Source organism: Prorops nasuta, unplaced genomic scaffold (assembly GCF_024137725.1).
Source record: "Prorops nasuta isolate Cenicafe-Biocafe unplaced genomic scaffold, Cenicafe_Pnas_1.2 PNAS00003, whole genome shotgun sequence".
Taxonomy (NCBI): domain Eukaryota; kingdom Metazoa; phylum Arthropoda; class Insecta; order Hymenoptera; family Bethylidae; genus Prorops; species Prorops nasuta.
In genome coordinates, this window is record NW_027116800.1 from 2445991 (window position 1) to 2470486 (window position 24496).

General features: G+C 46.2%; 1 protein-coding gene across 2 annotated transcripts; it reads right to left on the reverse strand.

The window, feature by feature from the left end:
• Positions 1-565: 565 nt before the first annotated feature.
• mirr (mirror) lies at positions 566-24496 on the reverse strand. 2 transcript variants are annotated; one of them, XM_066746108.1, is made up of 5 exons: positions 22840-24496; positions 12807-13277; positions 11799-11911; positions 2858-3162; positions 566-2636 (listed from the first exon to the last, which is right to left on the reverse strand). In XM_066746108.1, the coding sequence occupies exons 1-5, from the start codon at positions 22876-22878 to the stop codon at positions 1714-1716; spliced, it is 1851 nt and encodes a 616-aa protein (XP_066602205.1). In that variant the 5' UTR covers positions 22879-24496; the 3' UTR covers positions 566-1713. The 2 variants fall into 2 exon arrangements, with proteins under 2 accessions (XP_066602205.1, XP_066602212.1); XM_066746115.1 differs by having other exon boundaries at positions 12807-13306; positions 22840-24495.

Consider the following 24496-nt stretch of genomic DNA (forward strand, 5'->3'; position numbering starts at 1 on the left):
TTTTATAAGTACATCCCGACTCGAAGCCCTGTGTGTTCCAAGAACGAGAACGTTTCATATTCATCCGGTCGCATCGGCCTCTCGATTTCTCCTAAGTATTGTGTCTTCGACGGTCATTTCATGAAGCACGATTAGGCGCCAGACTCGAGCGGCATAATGATGCCACCGTCCAGCAGCGTCCTTCCTTCTGCGTGATACAGACTTCACGTCGGATCACCGCAAGGGATCCGACCAAAGCATAATGAGGCAACAGCAAGCGCCTACGAAAAAAGTACTTTGGAAAACATTATATTACTTACTTCGATCCTGAAATATACGCATTTTATGACATCATGATTGTAAAAGTTTCGTTCTCTTTCTGGAGAATTATACGACTTCTTCGTGATGTCATGCAGCTTTTTCTTCGGGTTTCTTCATTGGTGGATGATCGTTTAAGGGGCTCGAGCAACACTGCTTATCGCTCTTCTCGAACGTTGCAGTATTACCGGAATTATCATGTTGGTATGAGAGAGAGAGAGAGAAAGAGAGAGTGTGTGGTTAGAGAAGAAATGATCAAAGCTGCGAGTAATTTTTGTAATGATTCGTTTATTGCGAAAGGACATAGTCTGACCGCCATGTACCAATGTGGCATCAGCGGGTTCGCGTGAAATTTTTGACACGAATGACTAAAAGGTGATGGCGATCGTTCGCTCACGACATGACACGATATGTTGGCAGCCGTTTACGTCCCGCTTCGCTGCTTCCGTTCGGGATCTTTCGCGCACTCCTCTATCGCCTTCTCGATCGACGAACCGAAGCCCGAGTCTCGCATAGCCAGTCAGACTCTACGGGAATCGTGGAAAATCGAGGCTGATTACGAATAGGTTTATTTCCGTCGATACAAAAGGAAAAACGGCTAATATTAAATATCACTGCGGATTATAGGATCTTTAATGGAGACATCTTTTTTTCATTGCATGAATTCAAAATCCTCACTAAATTCAAATACGCAAACAACAAATACTTATAACAGGCTTGCGCCAGCTAACAAGCGTTGTCAACTGCTCGTAACCTGCCTCGGCAACGATCCATACCTCGTCATGCACGACCGAGCCGATGTAATTCAATAATATTATAAACATTGCAATAACAATAATAATGATCATAATCATAATAATAATATTAATAATAATTAATAATAATAATCATAATCGTCATCGTCATCATTAGTATGAATTATGATTTTTCAGATATAATAATATTATTGTAGCTACTCTACATACAATACATACACTGGCCGGACGACGCTCTACTGGGCCCTCGCTACTATTTACAAACGCATAAATAATAATAATAATTATCATATATTTATATATATATATATATATTTATAGTACTTTATGTATAATGAGTCAATCAATGCCTATCATCGAGTCAATGCCTAGGATAGTTACCGCGATAATTTTTCGTCGCTACGTAATTTTCACTACGTCTCTTACGTAGCTCGCTTGGAAATTGCGTCGGGTGGGTGTTGGACTAATTCTTGGGGATGTGGTTCAACAAGAAATATTGGCAAAGAGCGGATAACAGGGACTAGGTAGACGTAGGGGGAAGGGCAATATCGTCTCTCAATAACTGTACACTAATTACAAGATCGTAGTCCCTCATTATTGTCAGCCACATCGTGCCAAAGTTCAATCAAGGCACGGCGGAAGGTCCTTGGGTCGCACGAAATCACACCCGTCCCGGGGATTTCAGCTCCTGGTTTTGGGGCATACCGCCGGCGGGGTGCGGGGACTGGTCGGAGCCAGCCGACGAGGCCGTTGAGCACGAGGACGGCGAATGACCGGTGGAAGCACTGGTCAGGAGCACCGGTGGATTGCCACTGCTGGTCGAGCCACTTCCGTTGATGTTGAAGGACTTGGGGTTCCCGCTCGACACGGCGGACGCCGTGGATGTCAATATGCTGGGCGCCGTGGAGGGGGGCATCACACCGCCGAAGCCACCGAGAGTCCTCGAGTACGTCTCCAGGATGGACATTTCGCTGGGGGCCAGCTGGGATGCTCCGTAAAAGTTGCGATAGAATTCCGGATGCCTGACGAACTGGGTACCAGGATGTATCGTGGGGTGGAGCGGATGATGAGGAGGCAGTCGACTCGCCAGTGGACTAACGAGCTTCCCCCCGCCTCCACCAGCGTTCCCACCCCCTCCGGTACCAGCAGAGTTCCCGAAGGGCGAGGGTAATCCTGGCATCGCCGAGTTCGGGCTCGCGTGGTCGCCGTCCTTGCTCGCCATATCCGCCAATGACCAAATTCGCGGTTTGTTGGTGACCGCGCTGCCCGTGGATGGCGCGCTGCTACTCGCCGGCAGATGGTGACCGCTCGGCGACGTGCTCTCCGGGGATAGGTGACGTAGAAGCCTTCCGTGGTTGGGCGTCAAGTAGGCTGGATGCTGCTGGTGCAGAGGGTGCCTCGGCTCCCGCTGATCGTAGAGACATTCCGGACTGTCGGGACCACTGTCCGCCCGCGATTCGCCCCACTCGCTCTCCGCTCGATTCTGAGCCCCCTCCGACCCCCCGCCCGCGCTGTGCAACAGATCCATTCGATGTGCGGGCCTCTCCCCATCCTCGCTCGAGCCAGTCCCCGAATCCTTCGAATCTGCAAACATAATTCATTCCTCGTTCTACATACACCGTTCTCCACTATCCTTCCGATTCTGTGCACCATGTTTTTTTCAAAATCTGACTGCTCAGCGTCGAAAAACCCACATAGTATATAGTAATTTATAACGATTAAAAAGCAAGCGTAATTTGATTGTCAATAGTGTCACTTGTGAAATTAGCATGCATTCTTCTGGGTTAATTGAAAAGCACACTTACCCAGCCGATCTTTCTCGTCGACGCTCTTCCTTCCACTGTCGTCGTCCTCGTTATTGTTATCCTCGTCCTCCACTCGGTTCCTCGGCTCCCACGTCATCTTGTTCTCCTTTTTCAGCCGCCTACGCGCATTCGCGAACCACGTCGACACCTGTGTCAGCGTCATTTTCGTAATAATAGCCAGCATTATCTTCTCGCCTTTGGTAGGGTATGGATTCTTCTTGTGCTCGTTCAACCATGCTTTTAGCGTACTCGTGGTTTCCCGGGTAGCATTCTTCCGTCTAGCGCCATTTAAATCCATGCCATAACTGCAATCAAAGCAGACAAACGAAAGGTTTAATTAATATCGCGAAAGCTCACCGTATATAAATACACCTAAAATTAATTTAACCTAAAAGCAAGTGGAGCAATCAAACTAATCTTCAAATAAGGTGAATAGAAATTCAAGGTTACTACAAATCATCTTCTCGCTTTTACGTTTACTAAAATGAATTTTTCACACGAGAAAGACCTCGATATCTCCATAAATAGGAGCCTTCGCACTCTCTCATTAAGTCCTCCAACGTGGTCGTTTTCGTGAATTGAAAGACGCACGTGACTCGGATACGAGTTTCCTGGCAGGTACTCGCGTTGCGAAACGTTATAAAAGATCGACGGTGTATGAAAGGGATGATGGCTAGATGTGTATATAAGGACGATCCAAATGAATCGACAGAGCCTGGCATTGGGAAACTTATCCAATCGCAAGAAAAGTCCAAGTTCTCCTCTGTTTAAGAACGATATAAGTGGGTAGGTACGTATTGCTATCATCCAGAGAGCTGCAGATCTCTATCTAACGGTTTAAGCGGGATAGAAGTGGGAAGGAGGGATAGCTAGCTATATACGAAGGGGGAAAGCTTGTCTCCTTTCCTGTCCGCTCGTCCCACCCAGTTGAACCGGAGCAACCGACCCCCTGGGATACCATTACTAAAAGACTAACCCTTATCAAAGATTAAACTTCGGTATAACTGCTGAATCGACGGGATCGAAATTAAATTTTCCAATGGCAAGCGACCGACCGGTCGAGGCTCTCGACGTTCCATCCTCATTCCACCGACTATTTTTTCCTCGTGCTCCACACTCTTTTTCCACCTCTTCCCGTTCTCTCCCTATATATTCCTCCATCGTGTGGAACGCCCTTCACTTTCTTCCAGTTAAACAAGCACTAGCCGAAAGACGAACCGCAGCAATGCCACGAAAAATTGCTTCGAAGTATATAGTTACTATATAGTAGCACTTACAGAAAACTTATTCAATCATAATTGATACAACTTGGAAAGGATTATTGATAAATTTGCTTTATTACCTTTGGAATAACTATATATTATTATTTAGAATTAATATTATTCCAGATATTTATTCGTTATGAGTGAGATATAAGCGAGTTTTTGAGCGAAAGCGTCAACTTGTCAAAATACATAGAAAATATATATAACATATATATTGATCCTTATAGTTTCATCCCTCGCAAGCTGGTGCGAGGACGTTGACGCGTGCAGACGGGAGACTGACGTGTTGCCTGGTGTTGCGTGGGCCGTGCGGAGAGAGTTGCAACCGGCGAGAGATGGAGAAATTAAAAAACTGTCACTTAACTCCCTTCAGCCGGGAGGAACAACAGACTCGATATAACCTATAGTAGCCCTGTCTCATTCCAACACGCTTGTTTGGAATTTTAGATTTTTCTTTTCCATCGCGAAATGCCTGCTGTGTTTTGCAGCGAGGATCCACGGCAATTGAAAGGAGGCGGTAAACATTTCAATTTGGATTTAGCCGCCTCCACACCGATATACATCATCTTCCTTTCTTTCCATTTGTCAGCCTACATACATATACATATATATATATATATATATACGTAATGCACATCCTTTTCACGAGGAACATATATATATATACGTAGTATATAACTGGCAAGCTGAAACACACACGGGAGCGACGAGCCGTTGCATGGTCGGATGAGACACGAAGATAGGCCAGGTGGACCAACAACGTTGGCGGAACTGAGGGGAGAAAGAGTGTACGAAAAGAATCAGCAGAAAGGAGGAGGAGGAGGAGGAGACGGGGCGAGTGGAAAGAGTCAAGCCTGGGTGGCTTAACCCGGGTCTGTTTGCGAGGAGCAAATGGCGTTCTGCAGTTATTTTAAAATTCAGTTGGTGGTAGGGGTGGATCGGATTAAAAAATCAGAGTGGAAGCTTGTTTCGCATGATAACAGCCAGCCGCCCCCAGCCAAGAGAGGGAACTGCTGCTTTCTCCCGATCCATTCCTCCAACCCCTCCCCCTCTTCCCTCGCGTCCGGCTATCTACCCGGCTACTCCATTCGTGTTCTTTCCATTCCTCTTCTTTTCGGACTCGATCCTCTCTCCCTCTCTCCATCGACTTCCAATCTAGCGCTTGGCCAGCTTGCCTGCTATCGCCACATTCGCCACCGTTTTAAATACAACGACTTCACACATACATAGACGCGTAACTGTCGAGTGTATATGGAAAATACAAGAATACATAGACGTTAACGGACCACGTATATCTATCTGCCATATCACGTTCTCCCTATCCTCTGTCATGCGCGAGCCGATCAGATCAGCTGCTTGTTTCCATGGCGATTGCTAATCGGTCCGTGCGCCCCTCCCTCTCCGCCTCTCCCTTTCTTTGCTTCTCTCACCCCCCCCCCCCCCCTCGAGCTGCAGCCTGAACAGATCAACCCCCAACTTTCCACACCGCTATCTTTTTCCGTCTGCTCGGGCTCCTCTCGTTCATCCAAATGAATGGCGGTTTAGTCGTCGCTTCTCTCCAATTTTTGTTTCCTCCCTTTCATTCTCCGCTGTGCGATGAATGCGCTTTTAATTCCTCCCTGCATGACCCGTCGCCTCGTTGTTGTATCATTCAACCACTTTTTCCCACTTTTCTATATCTTTATATTATTACGAGCCTTAATTTCCGTAAAACTCTTTGATCGAAGCTTCATCCGTTCTTTTTATTAGGCATTATGTCGGCGTATCGCTAGATTTCAGAGTTGCTTGAGAAGAGAACAATCGAGCTATAGAATTATTTTTACCTGGTGGCGATGCAATAAGACGGATCGTCCGATTGATCGTTCGCTCCCCGGTCAGTCGGCCATTTTTATTATTATACGAATTTTGCCAGGCAAGTATTTAACGAAAGAGCGTCCATCAAGGTGTAAGCATCGGAGGGGTAGATATACATATATATATATATATATACTATACATATACAGGGGGGTGAACTGACCAAGGGCAGTGGAGGTGCAGGTGTGCTCGCAAAGACTCCGCCCCTCGTTACGAGGCACGACCGAGGTGATATCTAACCTTTCTGGCTCCTTACCTCTCTAGCTGCCAACCCTCTTGGCCGCGATCGTCCCTCCTTTTCAGGGAGGGTCGCTCGTGCTTGTGTTTTATCAGCAGCACTGTCGAGCCATTTCGGTAAAGCCTAGCGCCATCTTCCCCCGATGAAAGCCGTGCACGCAAGAGGGAGCTCGCGTTCACGTGAAATCAACTCTCTGTGAACTCGCTCGTGACTGCCTTCGGGTTTAATCAGCCGCAAAAGCCACGCCAACGGTCCCTTTTATCTACCTGCCCCACCGCTCCTTTTCCCACCAAACCCTACTCAAATCTCGGCCTACTCCCTTCCGCCCCCGACACCTCGCACCAATCTTCCTAATTTATTCGCACGAATTTATTCTGAAAGCGTGAAACGACCAATTTTTTTCCAACCAAAAGTGATTCCGCATCGAAGGAAAATACCTATATATATATCGGTTTATTCACATTAGGGAAAAGTCGTAAACGATAGTTGAAAAAGTCCAGGGAGTCGGGAAAGTTTTCCGGAGGCTTCCGTATATATACCATATATACATATATATATATATATATATATATATATATAGTTGGAGCATCGCGAAGTTTGAAGAACGCTCCTAAATCAGTTAGGAGAGGATAGAGGCGTTAAGTGGGAGCATCGCGCGGTTGGTCGCTACGTAATTCGGCTACTCGGATCGATTCGCTGATTTACAAATATTTGCGTTGACCAGGAGGTGTATATATAAGGCGAAGAGCAGGGAAAGGAGTAATGGAATGCGATTATGCGCGATCAGTGATGAGATACGTGAGACGATAAAAAGTAAATGAGATGGCAGAGAGGTTGGTGGATTATGCGCGTAGAGTTACAGGAAAATTGTTAAAGCAATGACTGTTTACAGAGTACGAGGGATCCGATGTGTTGGGTTGTCGTCACGTCTCGACTCTTAATAAGTGTTTAGGCGATCCCCCCTCGCCATCTCGGCCAAGTTTTGTCATGGAGAGTCGCTGTTTCGCGATGTGACAGCCGGTTTGTTGCGCTCCCAACGGCAACTTTATCTACCAGTTGGTTACAATGTGACAGATCGATCGTAAACTTCCGCGGGCTGTATAACAGACCGCGGTGAGCCGAGGCTGTTGGAGTCTGCGTTGTATACACGCACCACTATCTCTATACCCCCTCCTCCGAGAGGAACCGTCTAGCTCCGCGTAGAATGTTACTAAGTTTATGCGAAATGATACACGCCGTGTCTGTGTGTACTTGTCTGAGTGGCAAGCCTTGTCATACGATCGTTTAAATCCTTCTCGCCAACCAAGTATACCCCATAAAACGAGGCGATTACATTGGACTCGAATTACCGATTATCGGCCTTACTCTATTTATCGGTCGTGCCTCATCGTTACGTATGACGCTACGCGCGCGCGTGTGTGTGTGTGTGGATTTGACCGGCTATATTGGTCCGGCCCCGATAAACCTGCGGCTATTTAAGGCACGCCGACAGAGAGCCGAGTTTTAACGCGAAATACCGACTCTGAATCGGCCATTAACGATATATGTGGGACGATGGTGCACGCGGGAGAAAGCAAGAAAACAATATCGATTGAAGAATGCGCTATTCAGGTAGAAATATTTGCATAGGAGAGGTTGATGATCCGATAACAGGCGTGCGGCAACATTAATCCTGATTAAGCTTGATCTACCCGATCAATCCCTCAACGACCAAATGCGAGAGATCGACTCTGGTTAATCTCAGACTTGCGACACTTTGCCCTTATAATGCCGCGACATTTTTGTACCTCCTATAAACTCACTGGTGGAGCAATAATGCATAAATTAATCGAAATAGAAGCTATTCTCATATCGGATACGTCGCTGTATTTTAAACCGGCTAATTTCATTTGGATAATTGCACTCAGTGCTCGAATCATATATGAGATGGTAAATTAATTATCATTTCATACAGTGTTCCAATAGCTGAGAATGTGCAATTTTTCAGATGTTTTATTTTTCACGGGTTAAACGCGAATGAATATTTCTTTAGCGAGAGTTTTGGGAGGGGTGGGGTGGGAGCGAGAGGGTGAGAAGAATCGATGCGCAGGTATTTTGGAAAGGGATGATTTGGTCGGAAAAGTCTATTGGTGGGGGATGGCAGTAAAGCTGAGCCTGGGATTTCGTAGGAAGCGAGTACTTGCGGTTGGCGTAAAAAAGGCGTTTCCCAGTGGTTCGTGTGAGAGCCACTACTCTCTATAGTGAAGGGATATCGAAACGATGGGCGCGGCCGAGTCATTAAATCCCGGGCGTTCGTGCGACGGCAAAACTAATCTCTGTCCATTAGGACTAATGGGGAAAACGCGAAGCTGAAAAGCGAGCAGCCAAACTCGCCAGCCGCCAACGGCTCTGTCATCTGTATATCGCGGTGTCTCCGATTCGGTGAAAAAAAAAAAAGAAAAATAAGAAAAGGCTAGAAAAACGCGTGTCATTGACTCTTGGACCGGATGCGATGCAACCCTTTCGGGCTTCTGGCAAAAAGCATCCGCCGCGGTGGTGCATGGCTGCTCTCTTGGGAAAATTGGCTCGTTAAATGGCCGTACATCATCCCTGAATATGCGTCCTTTCAGGGTGATCCACCCTTGCGTCTCATTAGCCACACCGCGCTGCCGTCTCCAGCGCTGCAACAATTTCCGGGCACAAAGGGAAATTTGAAGAGTGGGAAGAGAAAATTCGGAAGATAACACTGGTGCGTGGAGGGACGCTTATCGGGGGAAGGATCGTTGACACGTATACTGTAAGTTTGCGAGAGAATTGATATTCGCCGTATGTCAGGATGACCTTAAACGACAGCGCAGTTCGTCCGGGACTCGAAGCGCGTGCCGACACATCGGTAGTTGTACGGAACAGTGGATAATGCGTGTCGGTGGCCGCGTCGAGGCCGGACATAGAACGACGCAAGCGACCTGTTCGTACATCGAGACCCCGAGGCCTAGCAACTCTCTCCCTCCCTCTTTTTTCCTCTTGCCTCTCTTACTCTCGGCGCAAGCTGGCTCGATCTCGCATTGTCTACCCTATATGTCCCCGGAAGCAGGGCCAATCCGCCGGAAAGACGAGACCGTTAACCCGCGCGATCCCGACCTCGCGCCTGTGCATGCCAACGCTGCATTATCGGCTTTTTGTATGCTTATGTCAAGCATACGACGCGCACGCTCCCGCATAATTCCCTTCATCAAACTTCAACACGATTCTTGCACCTTCCAAACTCGACGATCCAACGATCAGCGAGATTGCACTCTAGCTCCTTCGGAACACAAGATCCTTGATAGAGAGAGAGAGGGAATGTTTGCTAGAAAGGAACTCGGAAAGTATGTAACGCCTAATCCATTCTTGAGAATTTTCATATACTGATTCTCTATGTAGAACCAGTAGTTGGGAAATATATAAGCGCTTTATTTATAACAGCGCATTATTGAATCTTTCTTTTTATGTTACAAAGTGGTAAATAGTGAGAATTCTGGGAAACAATTTAATGAAAAATCTTTCGTAATCGGATTACAGTTTATGCTGTAGATAGGAATATAAATGAAGAGCTGGGTAAAATAAGTTCAAGATACTTAACGATATGCAGCAATCAATGGACATAACATTTCTCAATTGATCGGCACTCTCAGTGTCTATACGTATATATATATATATATAGTGCATATATTCACATCTATCAAAATAGTTGAAATCATTTATGGTTAAATGTATGATTGGTTATATCATATAGGTTTCGTCGTATCTGAGCAGATGAGTCGATGATCTGAACGATCATTTAATTAATTTGTAATATGTCTATTACAGTTGGCCGAATGTGATAGCAGAAATTTAATGTACCGTAGAATATAGAGAAACGCGCTGTCAATTTCTTATTATCGATGAAACTATCTGGGTCCACGATGTACCTTTGCCCCGTGTAATGTAATGTTCACAAGATAACGATATAAAAATGTATCATAGTAGGTTACTTTGATTCACTCTCCGTACAGAGAGTTTTAGAGTTATTGACCCATGGGAAGTTATCGTGAATTATATCTATAGTTCTGCGTCGAAATAGCTTATCCCAGCGATAACTTACTAAAAAATGCAATCATTTTCTCTGAAAAGTCGATTGGGAAAAGAAATACACAAAATAGTCCCCTTGTATATAATACGTTTGTATATAGCAATGTGGGGGGAGAGACATATTGCTCTTGATTATTTTAAGCAAAATATTTGGGGAGAGGAGTAACGTATATATATATATAATACAATATCTCCTTCGTTTGTTCCGTTCGTTTTACTCTTGGAAGTATAATTGGTTGTAGCCACGTAGGAGACACGGGTGTGTCCCCTTTCCTGCAGAAACTTATCGTTGGATAAGGTGGGTGTGTGTGTTGTGGTTCCGGTGTGGACCGGCGGTAGGTCTCCATAAAGGAAGAGGCCGTGTGCTAAGCGACTAGACCGAATGGATGCTAAGCAAGCTGTAGTACCCGATTGCTTCCTTGCATGCGAAGCAGCTAGCTCCGGAAGTGCGTCACGCCAAGCTATAGATTCCACGAGGTGACCGCCGTTGTCAACCAGAATCGCCTTGCCTTTACATGGGGAGCCCGGATTGTCGCCTACGTGACATCGTCGACTACAAATCGCGTGCCATTAAACAAACTCACTGGTGAACAATTGCCAGAATTACAGTATACACCATCGCACAGCGAATATATGCCTCTACACACTTTTCTCTCCCTTTATCCTCGACCATTTAACGTTGCAATATCTCTCTCTCTCTCTCTCTCTCTCTCTCTCTCTCTCTCTCTTATAACTCTTTCCCTCCAGTTTATATACTATATATATATATATATATATACTGAGGTCCAAACCACCCTCATCACGCCGAACGCACGTTCCCATATGTATAGCGAGAGATCAGTGGAACAATTATTAACTCCGTTGGTACATGATTCACAGCGTTATCCACTCGAAACTTGTCCGAGGCTCGAGTCTTGATATCGTGGCTCCATTCTAACCATTTCTCTCTCGCTCTTTCTTCGCTTTTTTTTTGACGCTCAGCAGATAGGGCATCCGAGCGAAAAGATTATAGCGATACGACGCAGAGCTAATTACTTTGTTTTTACGAAATTTTTCGTGTTCCAAGAGTGTTCGAAATTAGCTGAAAATTGTAGGAGGGAGTGTGTGGGAGCATGCTGGGAGAGGAGTGGCGAGGAAAGGAAGTCGGTGTGTATTCGGTGGTATTTATCAGCGAGCACGACCTTTCACCGGTCGCGTCATGACACGCGTTGACCGATTCAAGCGCGGGCGGAGCGTGAAGAAAAACGCTCGAGGCGACAGTCGAGGGTCAGCCAAGCGTTAATTTATTAGAATGTTTATGTATTACATTCGCCGCTCCGCTGCTTATCGAGCAGCGTTGAGGAGCGCGCGAAGGAAAGTCCGATTACGCCATTATTGGTGAGAAAAAAAGAGTGTCAGAGAAAACACTTGTTAAGTAGTATTTTGATATAAATAGGACATTTTGGCGATTGGGCAAAAATATTGATGGAAGAGAGAGAATATATCGAACACTCACCCATTGAAGGGGTAACTCGCGAAAGCGGCATCGTAGGGATGGTAGACCGAGGGATAGGGCCATGCCGATGCAGCACCAGCACCGAGGTTCTCCTTCAAATCCAAACCAGCCGCCTATAACAAAATCAGAAAATATATAAATTAACAATGTCTGACATGGCGCGAATCATTGATGGAAAACCAATTATACGTTTCCCATAATCTGAGAGTTTAAATGAAAACAATATTGTTCGACCATCGCTAATTGGCCCTGTATGTTTGACAAGCCATAATTTGCTAGGTATGCAAAAGAGCTTCTATATCGTTAAAAACAATTCTATATTTGTGCAGAGTTTGACGTCACCTAGTTCTAATACTGACATATCATTGATTTTAGCTAAAACTGTTGTGACTTTGTAATTAAAAAACAAGCAGCTGTGACTAGCTTAGCGACATATCGTTGAATTTATTGTGACATCGAGAATGGAATCTCATTACAGTACTTAAACGATTAAACGACTCGTTTCATTATTGAAGCCGTATGTTTTAAAGAGTGCACCATTTTTAGGGACAATCTCACTCACTAAATTGACACAATTATAATTCTCCAAACTGATACGAGGCATAAACGTTCGGGAATATCTCACGGATTATAAGCCAACGTTCAGAAATATTCAAAGATAAGTATAAATCCGGCAATCTGATTATTGAAATTAACGTGAGACTGGTGCACTCGAGATGAACATAATAAAAACAATAAATATTTACAGACGTATCAAGTTGCAGAGTCCACCGGTTGAAAGAAGCTCAATAATGTAAGTATATGCGGAAGCACCAAGGAGAAGCCCCGTTCTTGTCGAGAGCAGAGAATTAGCTCAATTTCATCGACTGACATTAATTTCACAAGGCTTCGATGACCTCAACGAGCTAGGTAATTTCACGATTGGAGTTTTGGTTTTGTGGGACAGAAAAATAAGGTGCGAGTATATCAACTACAGTGGAAATGTATAGAAAGGTATATCGAGCTTACCGTGGGCGAGTAGAAGGGTCCTTGGTCAGCACCGAGGCTGGGGAAGTAGGCAGCCATGCCTTCGGAGGCGGCGGCTGCTGCTGCTGCGGCATAAGGTGCGCTGTACATGGAGAGTGCCGCCGTCGGAAGAGTTCCGAGACGCTGGTAGCCGCCGAGGAGGTCGTACTGGCACGAACAGACGGTTTGGCCGGTGATCGGGTCGGCGAATATCGGCCTACCCGTGTCGCAGCAGCGACCTGGTTGACCACTCGGGGCTCCACCCGGGTGACCTTGAGAAGGACTGACGGACGCCGTGGGGCTGCCGGTTGGCCGCACCACCGCGCTCGTTACCGCCATCCTCGCGTTTGACAATCCGCCACCAACCAGAGGATGGCTCGCCGAGCCGATCGACGCACCACCCACGCTCAGGATTCCTCCGGACGCCGGTGAGCCCGACGACGAAGCCAGCGACGAGTTTACCGTCACAGGACACTGCAACCAGAGAGCCCCGTACGATGTTACTACGAAAAATTCCGCCGATATATAATATTATACTTGTGCTAATCTTCTCATTCGCTTCACACGCCACTTCTGTATATCATGTGTGTGTGTATAATATAGTTTCTTACAACAGTCCTCTATTTAACTAGAGCTCTTAATTTGCGAGATGAACAGTCGTACCAATGCAGAATATGGCTATTCGGAGGTCGTTCGATACAAAATCAATCCCTTCGTTACTATTTTATCATCGCGATACACGTCCATCTCGCGAGGTTCTTCATCAAGGTTTTTTGCGGCAATAGTCACATCTATCTTAAGAGCTAGGTCTCTCGCGATAAAAGATAAGCTACATACTATTGGACCGGATACCAGGGTGGTGGCGCGTTTACATACAGGAAGCATGTCACCAACACAGCTACACATTCAAGCGAGGATGTACAATTGTATATGTATACGCATATGAAACGTGGAATGAAAAAATGATAAAACTTAACGATTTATATGCAACGCTGCTTGACATTCTCACTTAACTGTCGTTGCGTTTGTGTGTATGGTCCCTATACGTTACAAGTGGTTTTATCAAAGTTTAGAAAGCAACGTTCACTGCAGGGTTTCGCTGACAGCATAGAATTCTTATCCGCTGCCTCTGAAGTGTCAGGGCCACTTGACTGGTCTTTCGCATCGTCCATGCTACACCAGTACATGGTTTCGAATGGAAATGTGAACTGGCGAAAAGTGACTCGACCTGGGATAGCCTGTGTAAGTTTAGGATGATACTCGAGTCTCGACATGGATGAAGAATATATTCACTCGTGATTTAAGTTCTTTTATTACTAAAGACTGTTTGGTACGATAAGGGCTTTCCTCGAGAGTGTCATGCCTGAAACGAAACTCGAGCGGCTCCAAAGCGCGGAGCGTCGCTCGACCTCGGCTGGCCTGTGACCTTCGAGATTCCGTATCTGAGAATCCCGAATCCCGATGAGAGTGGCAGCTGCGACGAAAAGGCCAGCTACGACGCTTCGTCCCCATGCAGCGCAGAAACTCGTCGAGCAACACGGGCGCAGGAAAAGGAGGAGGAGGAGAAATGGCGTCGCGAGATCCCCTTTCACGGCTCGAGGTAAACCGAAAATCCACGGGCCCCGGGGCACATAATGCCGTGCGGGACTCATTAATTCCATATCAAACACTACGGCTAAATAGATTAGCGGCTTGAGTGCCTTTCGCGCGGGCCTAAACAAACGGTGGAAACACCCCACCCGGTTAGCATCGTGCCTATTCAACTCATCCATCCATCCATCCATCCATCCATCGGCTGGTTTCCTGGCCCCAAACACATTGTCGAATCCCTCGAGGTATTGTTGAAAAACGTGGCTGCTGCATTAATGGCGTCGAGTCTCGCGTTAATGCGTGTCCTGCCGAAATTTTCCCTGGGACGCCACTGCGCGTCGAGAGAGCCAGAGCAAACGCCAACTGTCGTGCAGGGGGCACGTGTGAACTCGCCAACCCTGCTCTCCTCTATATATATGTGTGTGTACTTCAGACTCTCTTATCCTACACCGAACGCTTTCCACATAATTTCCCTGAGCAGTTTGATCAACGATCTTATACTATTGCCTTGATCCTATATAAGTAAATATATATATATATATATTCCATCTGAATTCTCTGCAAAGTCAAGCAACGTCTCCTGCAGGTTGGGTCCCTCATTAACCTTCCAAATAAAAACGATATTAAACGCGAGTGAAATTAGGTAATCGTCCAAGAGACAATGTTATCGGACCGATCGTGTAACCGCACACTCGCATTTTAATTCATCGAGCATTTCAATATTAAAGAGCCTACCTGTCCGCGACGCGATTACCATACAAGCACAGTTTTTTACGCGTCTGTCTTGAGATATCACGCTGCTGGAACCAACAAGTAATAAAAATCTCTTTTTACGTATTACAACTCTGGTTCCTTCTTTCGCATAATCACTTACAAGTTTTACGATTTGTCCAACCGATTATTCATAATCTGTTAAGCAAATACAGCATGGTTCGTGCGCGGGAAGCACTTTTTAGCCTATAAGCTACGCCTCTCTCATGAATAAACGCGTACCACTCGCGATAGGAATAATTCACCTACGCGGATGCTCGTAATTCGTCAGCCGGCACTCGTCGAGTTTCTCGCTCGAGTCGTGTACACGCCTAGACCACCGATTATATGGAATAAATCTGAATCGCGTTGGCGAAGAGGAGGGGGGAAGGTATATAAAGGATTCTCCATGGTTTTTTGCTGTTTTGGGACGGACGAGAGAGGTGAGGATGAGGGAAGAGGCTGGAGAGCGAAAGGGGCGGGAGGAGGAGGAGGAGGAGGAGGTGGAGGACGAGGAACGAGGGTAAGAGAGAAAAAAATGAGGTGTAGGTATATAAGACACCGGTTTGTCGGGTGGAATTGTAAGATTGCAGGGTTCCGCGAGAAGAAGCAGAGGCGACGGGAAGAATGCGCTTCGGGGTTAAACGACGAAGCGTGTTGGCGAGTGTCCGCGGCCGCAGGCAATAATTCAGTCCTAGGTCCGACGAACGAGCTGAGTTACTCGAGCCGATCGAATCGAAGCCGCCGCGCCGCGCAACTGTGCGGCAACCTGGCGGCATCTATATCACCCCGTCGCCTTTAAAGTAGCCTCCGCGCGCGCGGTAGCGTACATCGCGCACAGATCCGACCGAGCCTCCTTCCTTCCCCTCTCACCCCCACACTCTCCCCGTCACTCTCTCTCTCTCTCTCTCTCTCATCCTTTTACCGACGAGTACTCTTCTCCGAAGCAATAATTATTTCCAGCCCTAATGCATCGAAACATCCACCGAGCTACACGTTCCTATAGCCTCTTTTTCCCCGATTGCTAATTGCGCACCGGATGGGAAATCATAAATAGGCATGTCTGCGTTTCCGCACACGTGGAATCCGCCTTGGACTCTGTAGTAAGCTAATTAGGATTCTGCGGGAAATGTTAATGGATCGAATATTCGCGCTTGGCTCTACCCCAGGCAGCGTGTTCCGATATATTTTAAGCCTGCTCGGGCCGTGATTAGTATTCCAATACCTTCCACGGACCTCGAGAATTTTCAGTCGCGCTCCTCTTTACTCCCCGAGTCTAACTTGTGCACGTTCTTATGCGATTTTTCTATAGGACTGCGTATAGCAATAATCTACTCTTAAGGACAATAGGGGTGTAAATATATACTATATATATGTAGTCAGGTGGAAGAAATTCACGAGGTTTTTCATCGCCTCTCGACCGACACGAATCCAAGCAGAGTAATACCGGCGGACGATCGACATCTGCCAATTTTAAAACAACGGTTCGTGGCGAATTTATCATACGTCGATACCGTGGCAGGAAGAGGCTAGAGCGATAATTATTCCGCGTCGGCGAATCCAGGTGTATCGACGCATCGCATCAAAGCTCCATTCGTCTGTTCCACGCTGCTCTTTAATTACCACGGCGTAGGATATCCCAGCCAGTTAACGTAGCGAGAACAAGAAGCTATACGAAACGCCCTCGAGCCAGAAAAAAAAACATGGCTGTAAGGACTTCCTCTTTGATGCACGATGATTGATGAATTTTTCTTTTCCGTCGCACAAAGCGGCAACGAGGGAGAAATATTTCTATCGATAACGGATTGGATAGCAGATTTGCGGGAAGTTTCGTTCGACGAGACAATCGCTGCTTAAGGAGCATCGATCGTATACATAGACATATACACAGGTAGCCAGGAAAAGTGTTCGTTATATTAGAAGGAATCTCCCGCATAATGTATAGTTGCAAGAGAGAGGCACAGGTTGCAGAGTTTTAGGATTCTTCGCCAACCTCGTAGGTATTTATCCGGGGAGAGGTCAACGACAAAGATCGAAGGTTCCATCCGTTATTCGGCGTTGGAGGAAAAACCGGTTAGCGCGAGGCAAGTGTGGCGATACACAGCGATACATAGTAGTATAATAGCTGGCTGCATTATTGACCGGCCCGAGATCGAATTCGTAGCGCGACGATAATGGACACTGGAGTGCAGCCTGGCAGCTTGCAGAAAATTATCCTGGAGATTCGACTCACGGGCCCAGGCAGACATACCTATAGCTATATATATACCTGGATCCCCGTTGACCGGCTTACCGTATCCGACGACAGATGATCGATGGATACCGATCCGAAGCGAAGAAAAAACTGGAAGGCCTCGTCGCTTAGGACGCGATTTCCTGCCGATCTCATTGGCCGAACTAGCAAAGATACCAGCAAACGCCACGACGCACGCAAGCTACACGCGTTTTATGACGCGATTTACACGCACAATGTATCGCGACGACGTGGGAACAACCAACCGCTGTATATACTCTTAATCTCTGAGACTACCTTTTCCATATATATATATATACTTGCTGCTGCCCTCGAGAAAGAGACGCTTTTCTCGATCAAAAATCGAGACGCGATACGTCGAAGGATTTCTGCCACGAAATGAATTGGATCGACGACAATCGGTATTCATTGACAAATCAATATTAATCGATCGAAGAAAGGATAGATTTCTCTGATTGATAGCGGGGGTTTGTATATAGCAATACTACTTATATTTTTATGTGGTCGAGCGAGAAACGTCGAACATAGGCAGGGAGGTCTGGGATCGAGAAGGCACTTGGAGGATTTATAGGTGATTCGAAAGAGAATCGGTTATCCTGTGGACACAGATGCGCCGGTGTTTGCACACGGAGCATTTGTCACGCGTGTCCTGCCAACGAAAAGGGACCGGTCCCTCTTTATGCGAGCCGATGATGCCCTCTTTGCAACGAGGCCCAGCCAAGTCAATATTGACTCCAGGCCAGATTGATGGACCTTCCTTGCGTGTGTGCTTAGGCCCCACGATACTCACTTATGTTCCCACCCCGTAACTCGCTCTCATTCGTGTTCTTCCGTGCTCGCCGCACACTCCGTCAGACATGAAAAATCCTCCCGATTCGTCCTGATAAAGCCACACCTCTGATCCTGCTACGCTCTCCCTTTGTGTTCTCAAACTCCATCCAGTCAAAACTTTCTTCCCAATCCCATATATTATTAACGACCATCAACCATGAGAAGCGCAAACTCCTAGCCAACGTCGTCGTAACGCTTCTTGCACTGGACTTAATAAAGCAATCGCGACTCAATTATATTCGTGAATCCGATAAAAAAATATTTCTCCCCGTTTTCATAAAAAAGCAGCGGCACAGCAGCTTTTCCTATATGTCTGTGGAGCAAAGGTATAGGTGTGCTTAAGTAACACGCGAGATCATTCCAAGCATCACGCTATTTTATACCAGTTCGGTCTAGATCTTCACATACGATACGCAGGCAAATTAATTCGCTGCTTTACTAATTCATACAATTGCGTGCTCTAAAAGCATCGCTAATCCTTGCGAAAATCATACGTGGAGCGAACACTCGATCGAATTCTCTCGCTAACGTTAATAACACTATGGAAAACTTATTTCGAAGCTTCCACGTTAATAAATTTTATTAATCGAACGAGTCTCTCGTTTTACCGTGGGATTTTTTGCAAGAGAGACAAACGCGTTGCGTGGAAAATTGACGAATTCTGGAGTCTTGTAAGTTCATGGGAACGAGATGAAGAGATCTAGTTTAACAAGAAGCACGCATGTAGATCTAATGGAAAATAAGGAAGATATCCGTTATGAACGGTTATTATACTTGGTGAATCGAGGCAGTTGATATTTATATATATATATATATATGTCGACTTTTGCAGTTACGATCTGAAACGAGGTAAAAGCCACGGGTTGAATTGTCGACGTTGAGGAGTCTGACTCGTATGAATATGCAGACAACTCGAAAGAAACAGTCGCAACCGCAGCTATAACAATCCCTGTCTCTATCAAGGATGAGAAAAATTCAGGCACCGAGAGGGAATAAAATTAAGAGCACACGTGTACGACTGGAGAAATCGTAGGATCTTCTGTTTATAGTGGTAATTGTATAATGTTAGTGCATAATGACCATAACTGTATCCGATGGTTATCCATACGTGAGATAAAAGACGCGGCTATACAGTCGTTTTAATGCGAAGGAATATAATCGAGACAAAGAAGGTGGTCTTTAATGTCACTTGAAATTAGAGCACCGGAAGCGCGGAATAACTTTAGCAGCGATAGCCGAGCAACAATGTTGCCTTCTCATTTGGCATGCCGTGTACTTCACAGCATACGCGTACATACGTTAGATTACGCAGCGTCTCTGATCTAACGTATACATATAATAAGCGACGAATAAACAGCGACGAAATTAAACTGTACTGATTATGATTTCCAGCAACAGCATGATAAGGGCAATACAATGGTACGGTATACAGTTACGAAAAAATCCTAATACAATGTCCAGTTATCGATATTATGCAGCTGTGTACTCTATATCATTTCTTAAAAATAAATATCACTTTTTGTTATCAATCTGATATATTCTAATTTCATCTTTTTTTTTCTCTATTGTCTATAAGCGTTCAATAACAACGTGATTATTCGTCAAATAAAAATATAAAAATTGTGACTCATTTTGGGTTTTTCACTACAGTACTTTTCGGCAATTATAAAGTGCGAAGAAAAAAATGTGTGACTCGCGAAGACTTATCGTAGCTGTACTGGAACTTTTGCTGAAACTTTGTACTGAAACCGGAGTGCCGGAAGTTCTCAACGACATTGCTACCGTCAACAAGCAACAATGCATCAGTCGTGGTATCACGCGCACGTTGCAATATATGCGTGTATGTGCGTGCGATTTGGCGCGTGTGCTTGTGCATGGACTGGGACTGCTGCGCGAGAAGGGAGCGAGAGAGAGAGAGAGAGAGAGAGAGAGAGAGTGTGTGTGTGTGTGTGTGTGTGTGTGTAGCGATGGTAGGTAAATTGGTGAAAGAGGGAGGAGGACGATGCAAGGGAGGAAGGTGCGAGAGAACGAGGGCGGATCTGAGTCAGCTCGCTCGGATCGAGTAGCGCCGAGTCAGCGAGTGAAACAGCGCTAACTGCCGAACGCAACTACTACCGGAGATCGTATCTACCAATAAAACGTAGCGCGGCACGTTGCAGAACGCCAACTTGCAATAATATGGCCATTCATAATTTTTACACCGTTACCATCAATGAGCCCCCTTCACCCCTCTGCACTTCACCCCATCGCCATTCCAAAATATTCCAACACGAGCGATCAAATTCCTCCCAAAACTCCAATTTTTTTCAACTCTGTTTCTTACACTCGACCGAGACTACGAGACTGAAACTTTCTCTGGAACGAAGTAAATTTTAGAATTGGTCCCTGTTGCGAAATAATTTAGCAACTTGATCAAACTCAATCTTGATCAGTGACTAATTCGTCGATAAAGGAGTAAATCAGATAATGACTACATTAACGTGCAAACTTGTTTTTCTTACAAAATTATTGATAACAATATAATACTTTAGGCAAATAAAGAAATCTACATGTATTTTACTTTTAAAAGTAATTTTCCTGGTTTTAGCAAGATACCGGAATAACAATTTTACGCAATCGTCATTGGTTTATTTACGGACTGTCGATGAAAGGAATAAACTCTTATTGAGAAACGTTAATTATAAATAGAGTTCGCACAAAAATAGTCGGACGATTAAAAAAGGAGGAAGATGATGAAGCGACCTGGCAGGGCAAAAGATGCGAGGAAGGCCTGCTATCGTTTCAATTAGACTGCAGAGTGACAACGATTAGCGATATGAATCCCCGGCGCACTAAATTTTCTATAAACCACTGTCGTTATCTAAGCCTCGACATAGAGTGCAGTTTTGTTACACAAAAATTACCAACGCGCATTTACACTTTTGGATATAATTTTTCAGACTGGAATTAAAGTTTAGCGCGAAACAGATGGGGATCGTGCACACGGTGATTGCTTTATTTTTCAGCCAAGCATTACTACGTGTGTCATGACAGTTTCGAATTTATGCTCATCACACACAGCTAATGGTGGAATACTAAGAATAGAAATGTCCAGGGTGTGAGTGCATGACTAATTGCTCCATGGAAAAGATACTCATGACTGATTACGGCAATTTTAAATTTGCGCTTCTAAAGCTTCCCCGAGTTTAATCTAATAATCTCCCTGCACCTTATCCATTGTAGCTTCGCGAGAAAGCTTAAGCCATCGAGAGATCGTTCGACGAAAATTCTTTGTTTCATCACATAGGAGTTGCGTCAAGGGTGTCCTTATATATATACATATATTATAGGTGTACATACGTATATCTACTCAACTTACGTCTGAGTCACGAACATCGATACTTTTGATTATTGAGAAACGGAATAGCCAGAGCCGAACGTAACGCGAGCTTTGTACTAGAGATTTCTCTATGCTTGTATATAGGGAGAGAGCTTTTTTCCGCCGTTGTGGGATAAGTTGAATTAAGGCGGTAAGTGATTTATCGCAAGAGCGATGCATAAATTTCCACAATAATGCATATAATCCGAAACGCGTTAACTTGTTTACTACATAGTGACAAAACGGTCGCGCTAGTAAGACGACATAATTATTCCAACAAGCGTTGCTCTTCGATCATTTCGGAACATTGCTTTAGGCGAGGCAACACATGTTCCCAGGCCGTTGCTAGGCGTAGCGTATATATGCAACCTCTATACCTATATGCAACATGTCAGGACACGTGGTACGGTGCCTCTCAGGCTTGCCAACGGCTATTCATTTTCATAGCGGCCAAGATCCTCCCTTACAAATTATCCTATACGCACGGCTACGAAAGCCAAATTGATAGAAAACATGGATCAACGATGTATCGCGACTAACTTTAATCGCTCTCTAATCCTGGATATCGCGCGATGTATCCTCTCTCGCTTCAACATTTGCAAATTCTCAACGATACATTTTAATAGTTCAAACTACAACGTGTCGCTATCCGCGGTTAGGTACGATGTTCAACAAAATATGTATACCATTCAAGCTTCTGTCAGGCGTATTATTTATGAGGATTCTATAAGCAGGGATATACTTTCTTATGCGCAATGTTTAACATCGCAAAACATTTTACACGAGGTTCCGGTTAAACCAATCGGAGTTTCAAAACTTGGACCGTTTGATTCTAAAGCGCAAAGAGTCTCGACTCAATGTTTCACTATGATATCATGGCAGTGGAGAAATTGTTAATGCGATTTGGAGCTCCGGCAAGAGAATAAATCAGTCTGTTAGAAATTCTGAGACGCAGCGTCTGGTTTACACTCGGACATTCTGCACTGTTGCAAATCTCTCTCTGCGAAATAACCTATATATACATTGACACTCGCTTATAAATATATACCTTTGGTACTCGCGACACGACTCTTTGACAGTTTAGTTTGAGCGAGCAGTCGCTCGTTTTTGGACAGACTCTGCGGTAATAAGGTTTGACAAATGCCGTATGTTCGCGTGCGCGTGTGACAGAGATAGAGATGGAATTGGAATGGAGATGTGAGCAGGGGGAGGGGGTGGGAGACGTGGGGGGGGGGGGGGAGGTGTTCGCTCACCTGTAGATTTGGCGATCCTCGGAAAGAGAACTGTGACATGATGTGTCGGCCGCTCAGGGCCGTGATGATCGGGCGCCGCTACGCGATCATTGTTCCGTGTCCTTAATCATCCGTTGGTACTTGAGAGTCACTGGAATTCGATTTGGTCGCGCGCACTTTACCCAATGCTCACTGCACGTTCTCGATGCACACTGGAGGCAGTAAAGGAACTAAGCACAGATGGGAGACCGGTATCGGTGTCTTTGCTTTGGTGTATCGTTTCGGTATTGCGGGTGCGGATCCCAGGCTCTTGCCACGGATCGCCGAGGGACCGTTGGCCTCCTTCCTCGAAATATGCACACTCCGATGCACTGTCACACGAAGCCACAAAGCGACAAGGAGCGCCGCGACCAGTTTTCCAGAGAAACAACACTCGAGAGGAGGCTGAAAGGTAAAACAACACACTGCGCCGGTCCTGTAGAGTGGTCGTAGCAACGTTGCAGTCTGTTTTGAGGTGAAAAAACTTGAGGTCGAGGAGACACACGAGTCTAGCCAAGTTGCGAATGGAATATCGAACGAATCGAGTGTGGAGCGCGTGCTGTGCCGATGCGTGCCGCTGTCGGTGCCCACGGCTTTGATCCGATCGACGCGCCAGCTATGATCGGTCGCGACTATCCTCCGAATCGTCGTTTCTTTTCAACGGAATCCAGTCGTCCGCTCGCGCCGGATAGGAAGGCGGAGGTACAGACCGCACGAGCGAGCGAGTGCCCACTAGTCCACTGGGAAGGAGAAAGAGAGGAGTCGCGTGCGAGCGAGACCGAACTCTCGTAGCGGCGGAGAGGGGGTGGAGCGACCGGGAGTCGGAGAGAGACGGGAAGTTCCGTGGAAAGGAGAGGGCACCTCCGAGCAGCCGAGGGGACCTCGAGAGAGAACTGTGAAAAAGGAGCGAGCGAGACACGCGATATCCTCCTTCTTCCAAGAGAACCTCGCTCGGTTGGCTCGCAGCCTGCGCAATCACAGATTCCTCTTCTCCGTGCAGTCGGAACTTGGAACCGAACTCGTGCCGGAAGTTGAGCTGCGCGCCGCTGCAAAGTCACTTCTCGCACAAGGCGCCAATTACGAATCAACGCGCACACTTTTCTCCAAACTTTCTTCGACTCGACACCTTGACACGAAAATCCTAGTTCCGTTTCAGCGTGGTAGAGTATAATTTTTTTTTCTTCTATTCTTTTTGCCGATGACACTATGTTGTTTCTGTGGAGAGTAGCGTTGGATGAATTTGGAGCACTATACGTATAGTACAGTCCGGCGTAGCACACTGTGAGAGGCGATGAGAAGAGAAGAAGAAAAAGAGTCGAGCGGGAAGTCACAAGACTGCTGGCTGTGCTCGCGATCGAATCGAACGACGATAAAGCGAGTGCGTAACTCGTGTTATCCTCGCGGGCCGTCGCTTGATCGCGCGCCGGAGGTGGAGGCGACGGCAGAGCTGTGCCGGCGCTGACGAGGCCGCTGGTGGTGGTGGTAGTAGTGAGAGAGCCGGTGGCAGCCGCGGTACACGAGCCTGGTGGTGGTGGCAGAGCCGTCGCGGTGGTTCTTTTCGTTCTAGGAAAAGGGGACGATTTTTGCGAGATGTTGCGCCCCCGAGAAGACGGGTGGGAGGGTCCAGGGCCTACGGGCG

Excerpts from the sequence above, each read along its gene's own strand:
- mirr (XM_066746108.1), bottom strand. The coding sequence starts at position 22,878 with ATGTCACAGTTCTCTTTCCGAGGATCGCCAAATCTACAG. Across the intron at positions 13,278-22,839 it reads GAGGATCGCCAAATCTACAG|TGTCCTGTGACGGTAAACTC; the intron begins GTGAGCGAACAC and ends CTCTGGTTGCAG. Across the intron at positions 3,163-11,798 it reads GCGAGTTACCCCTTCAATGG|TTATGGCATGGATTTAAATG; the intron begins GTGAGTGTTCGA and ends CTTTGATTGCAG.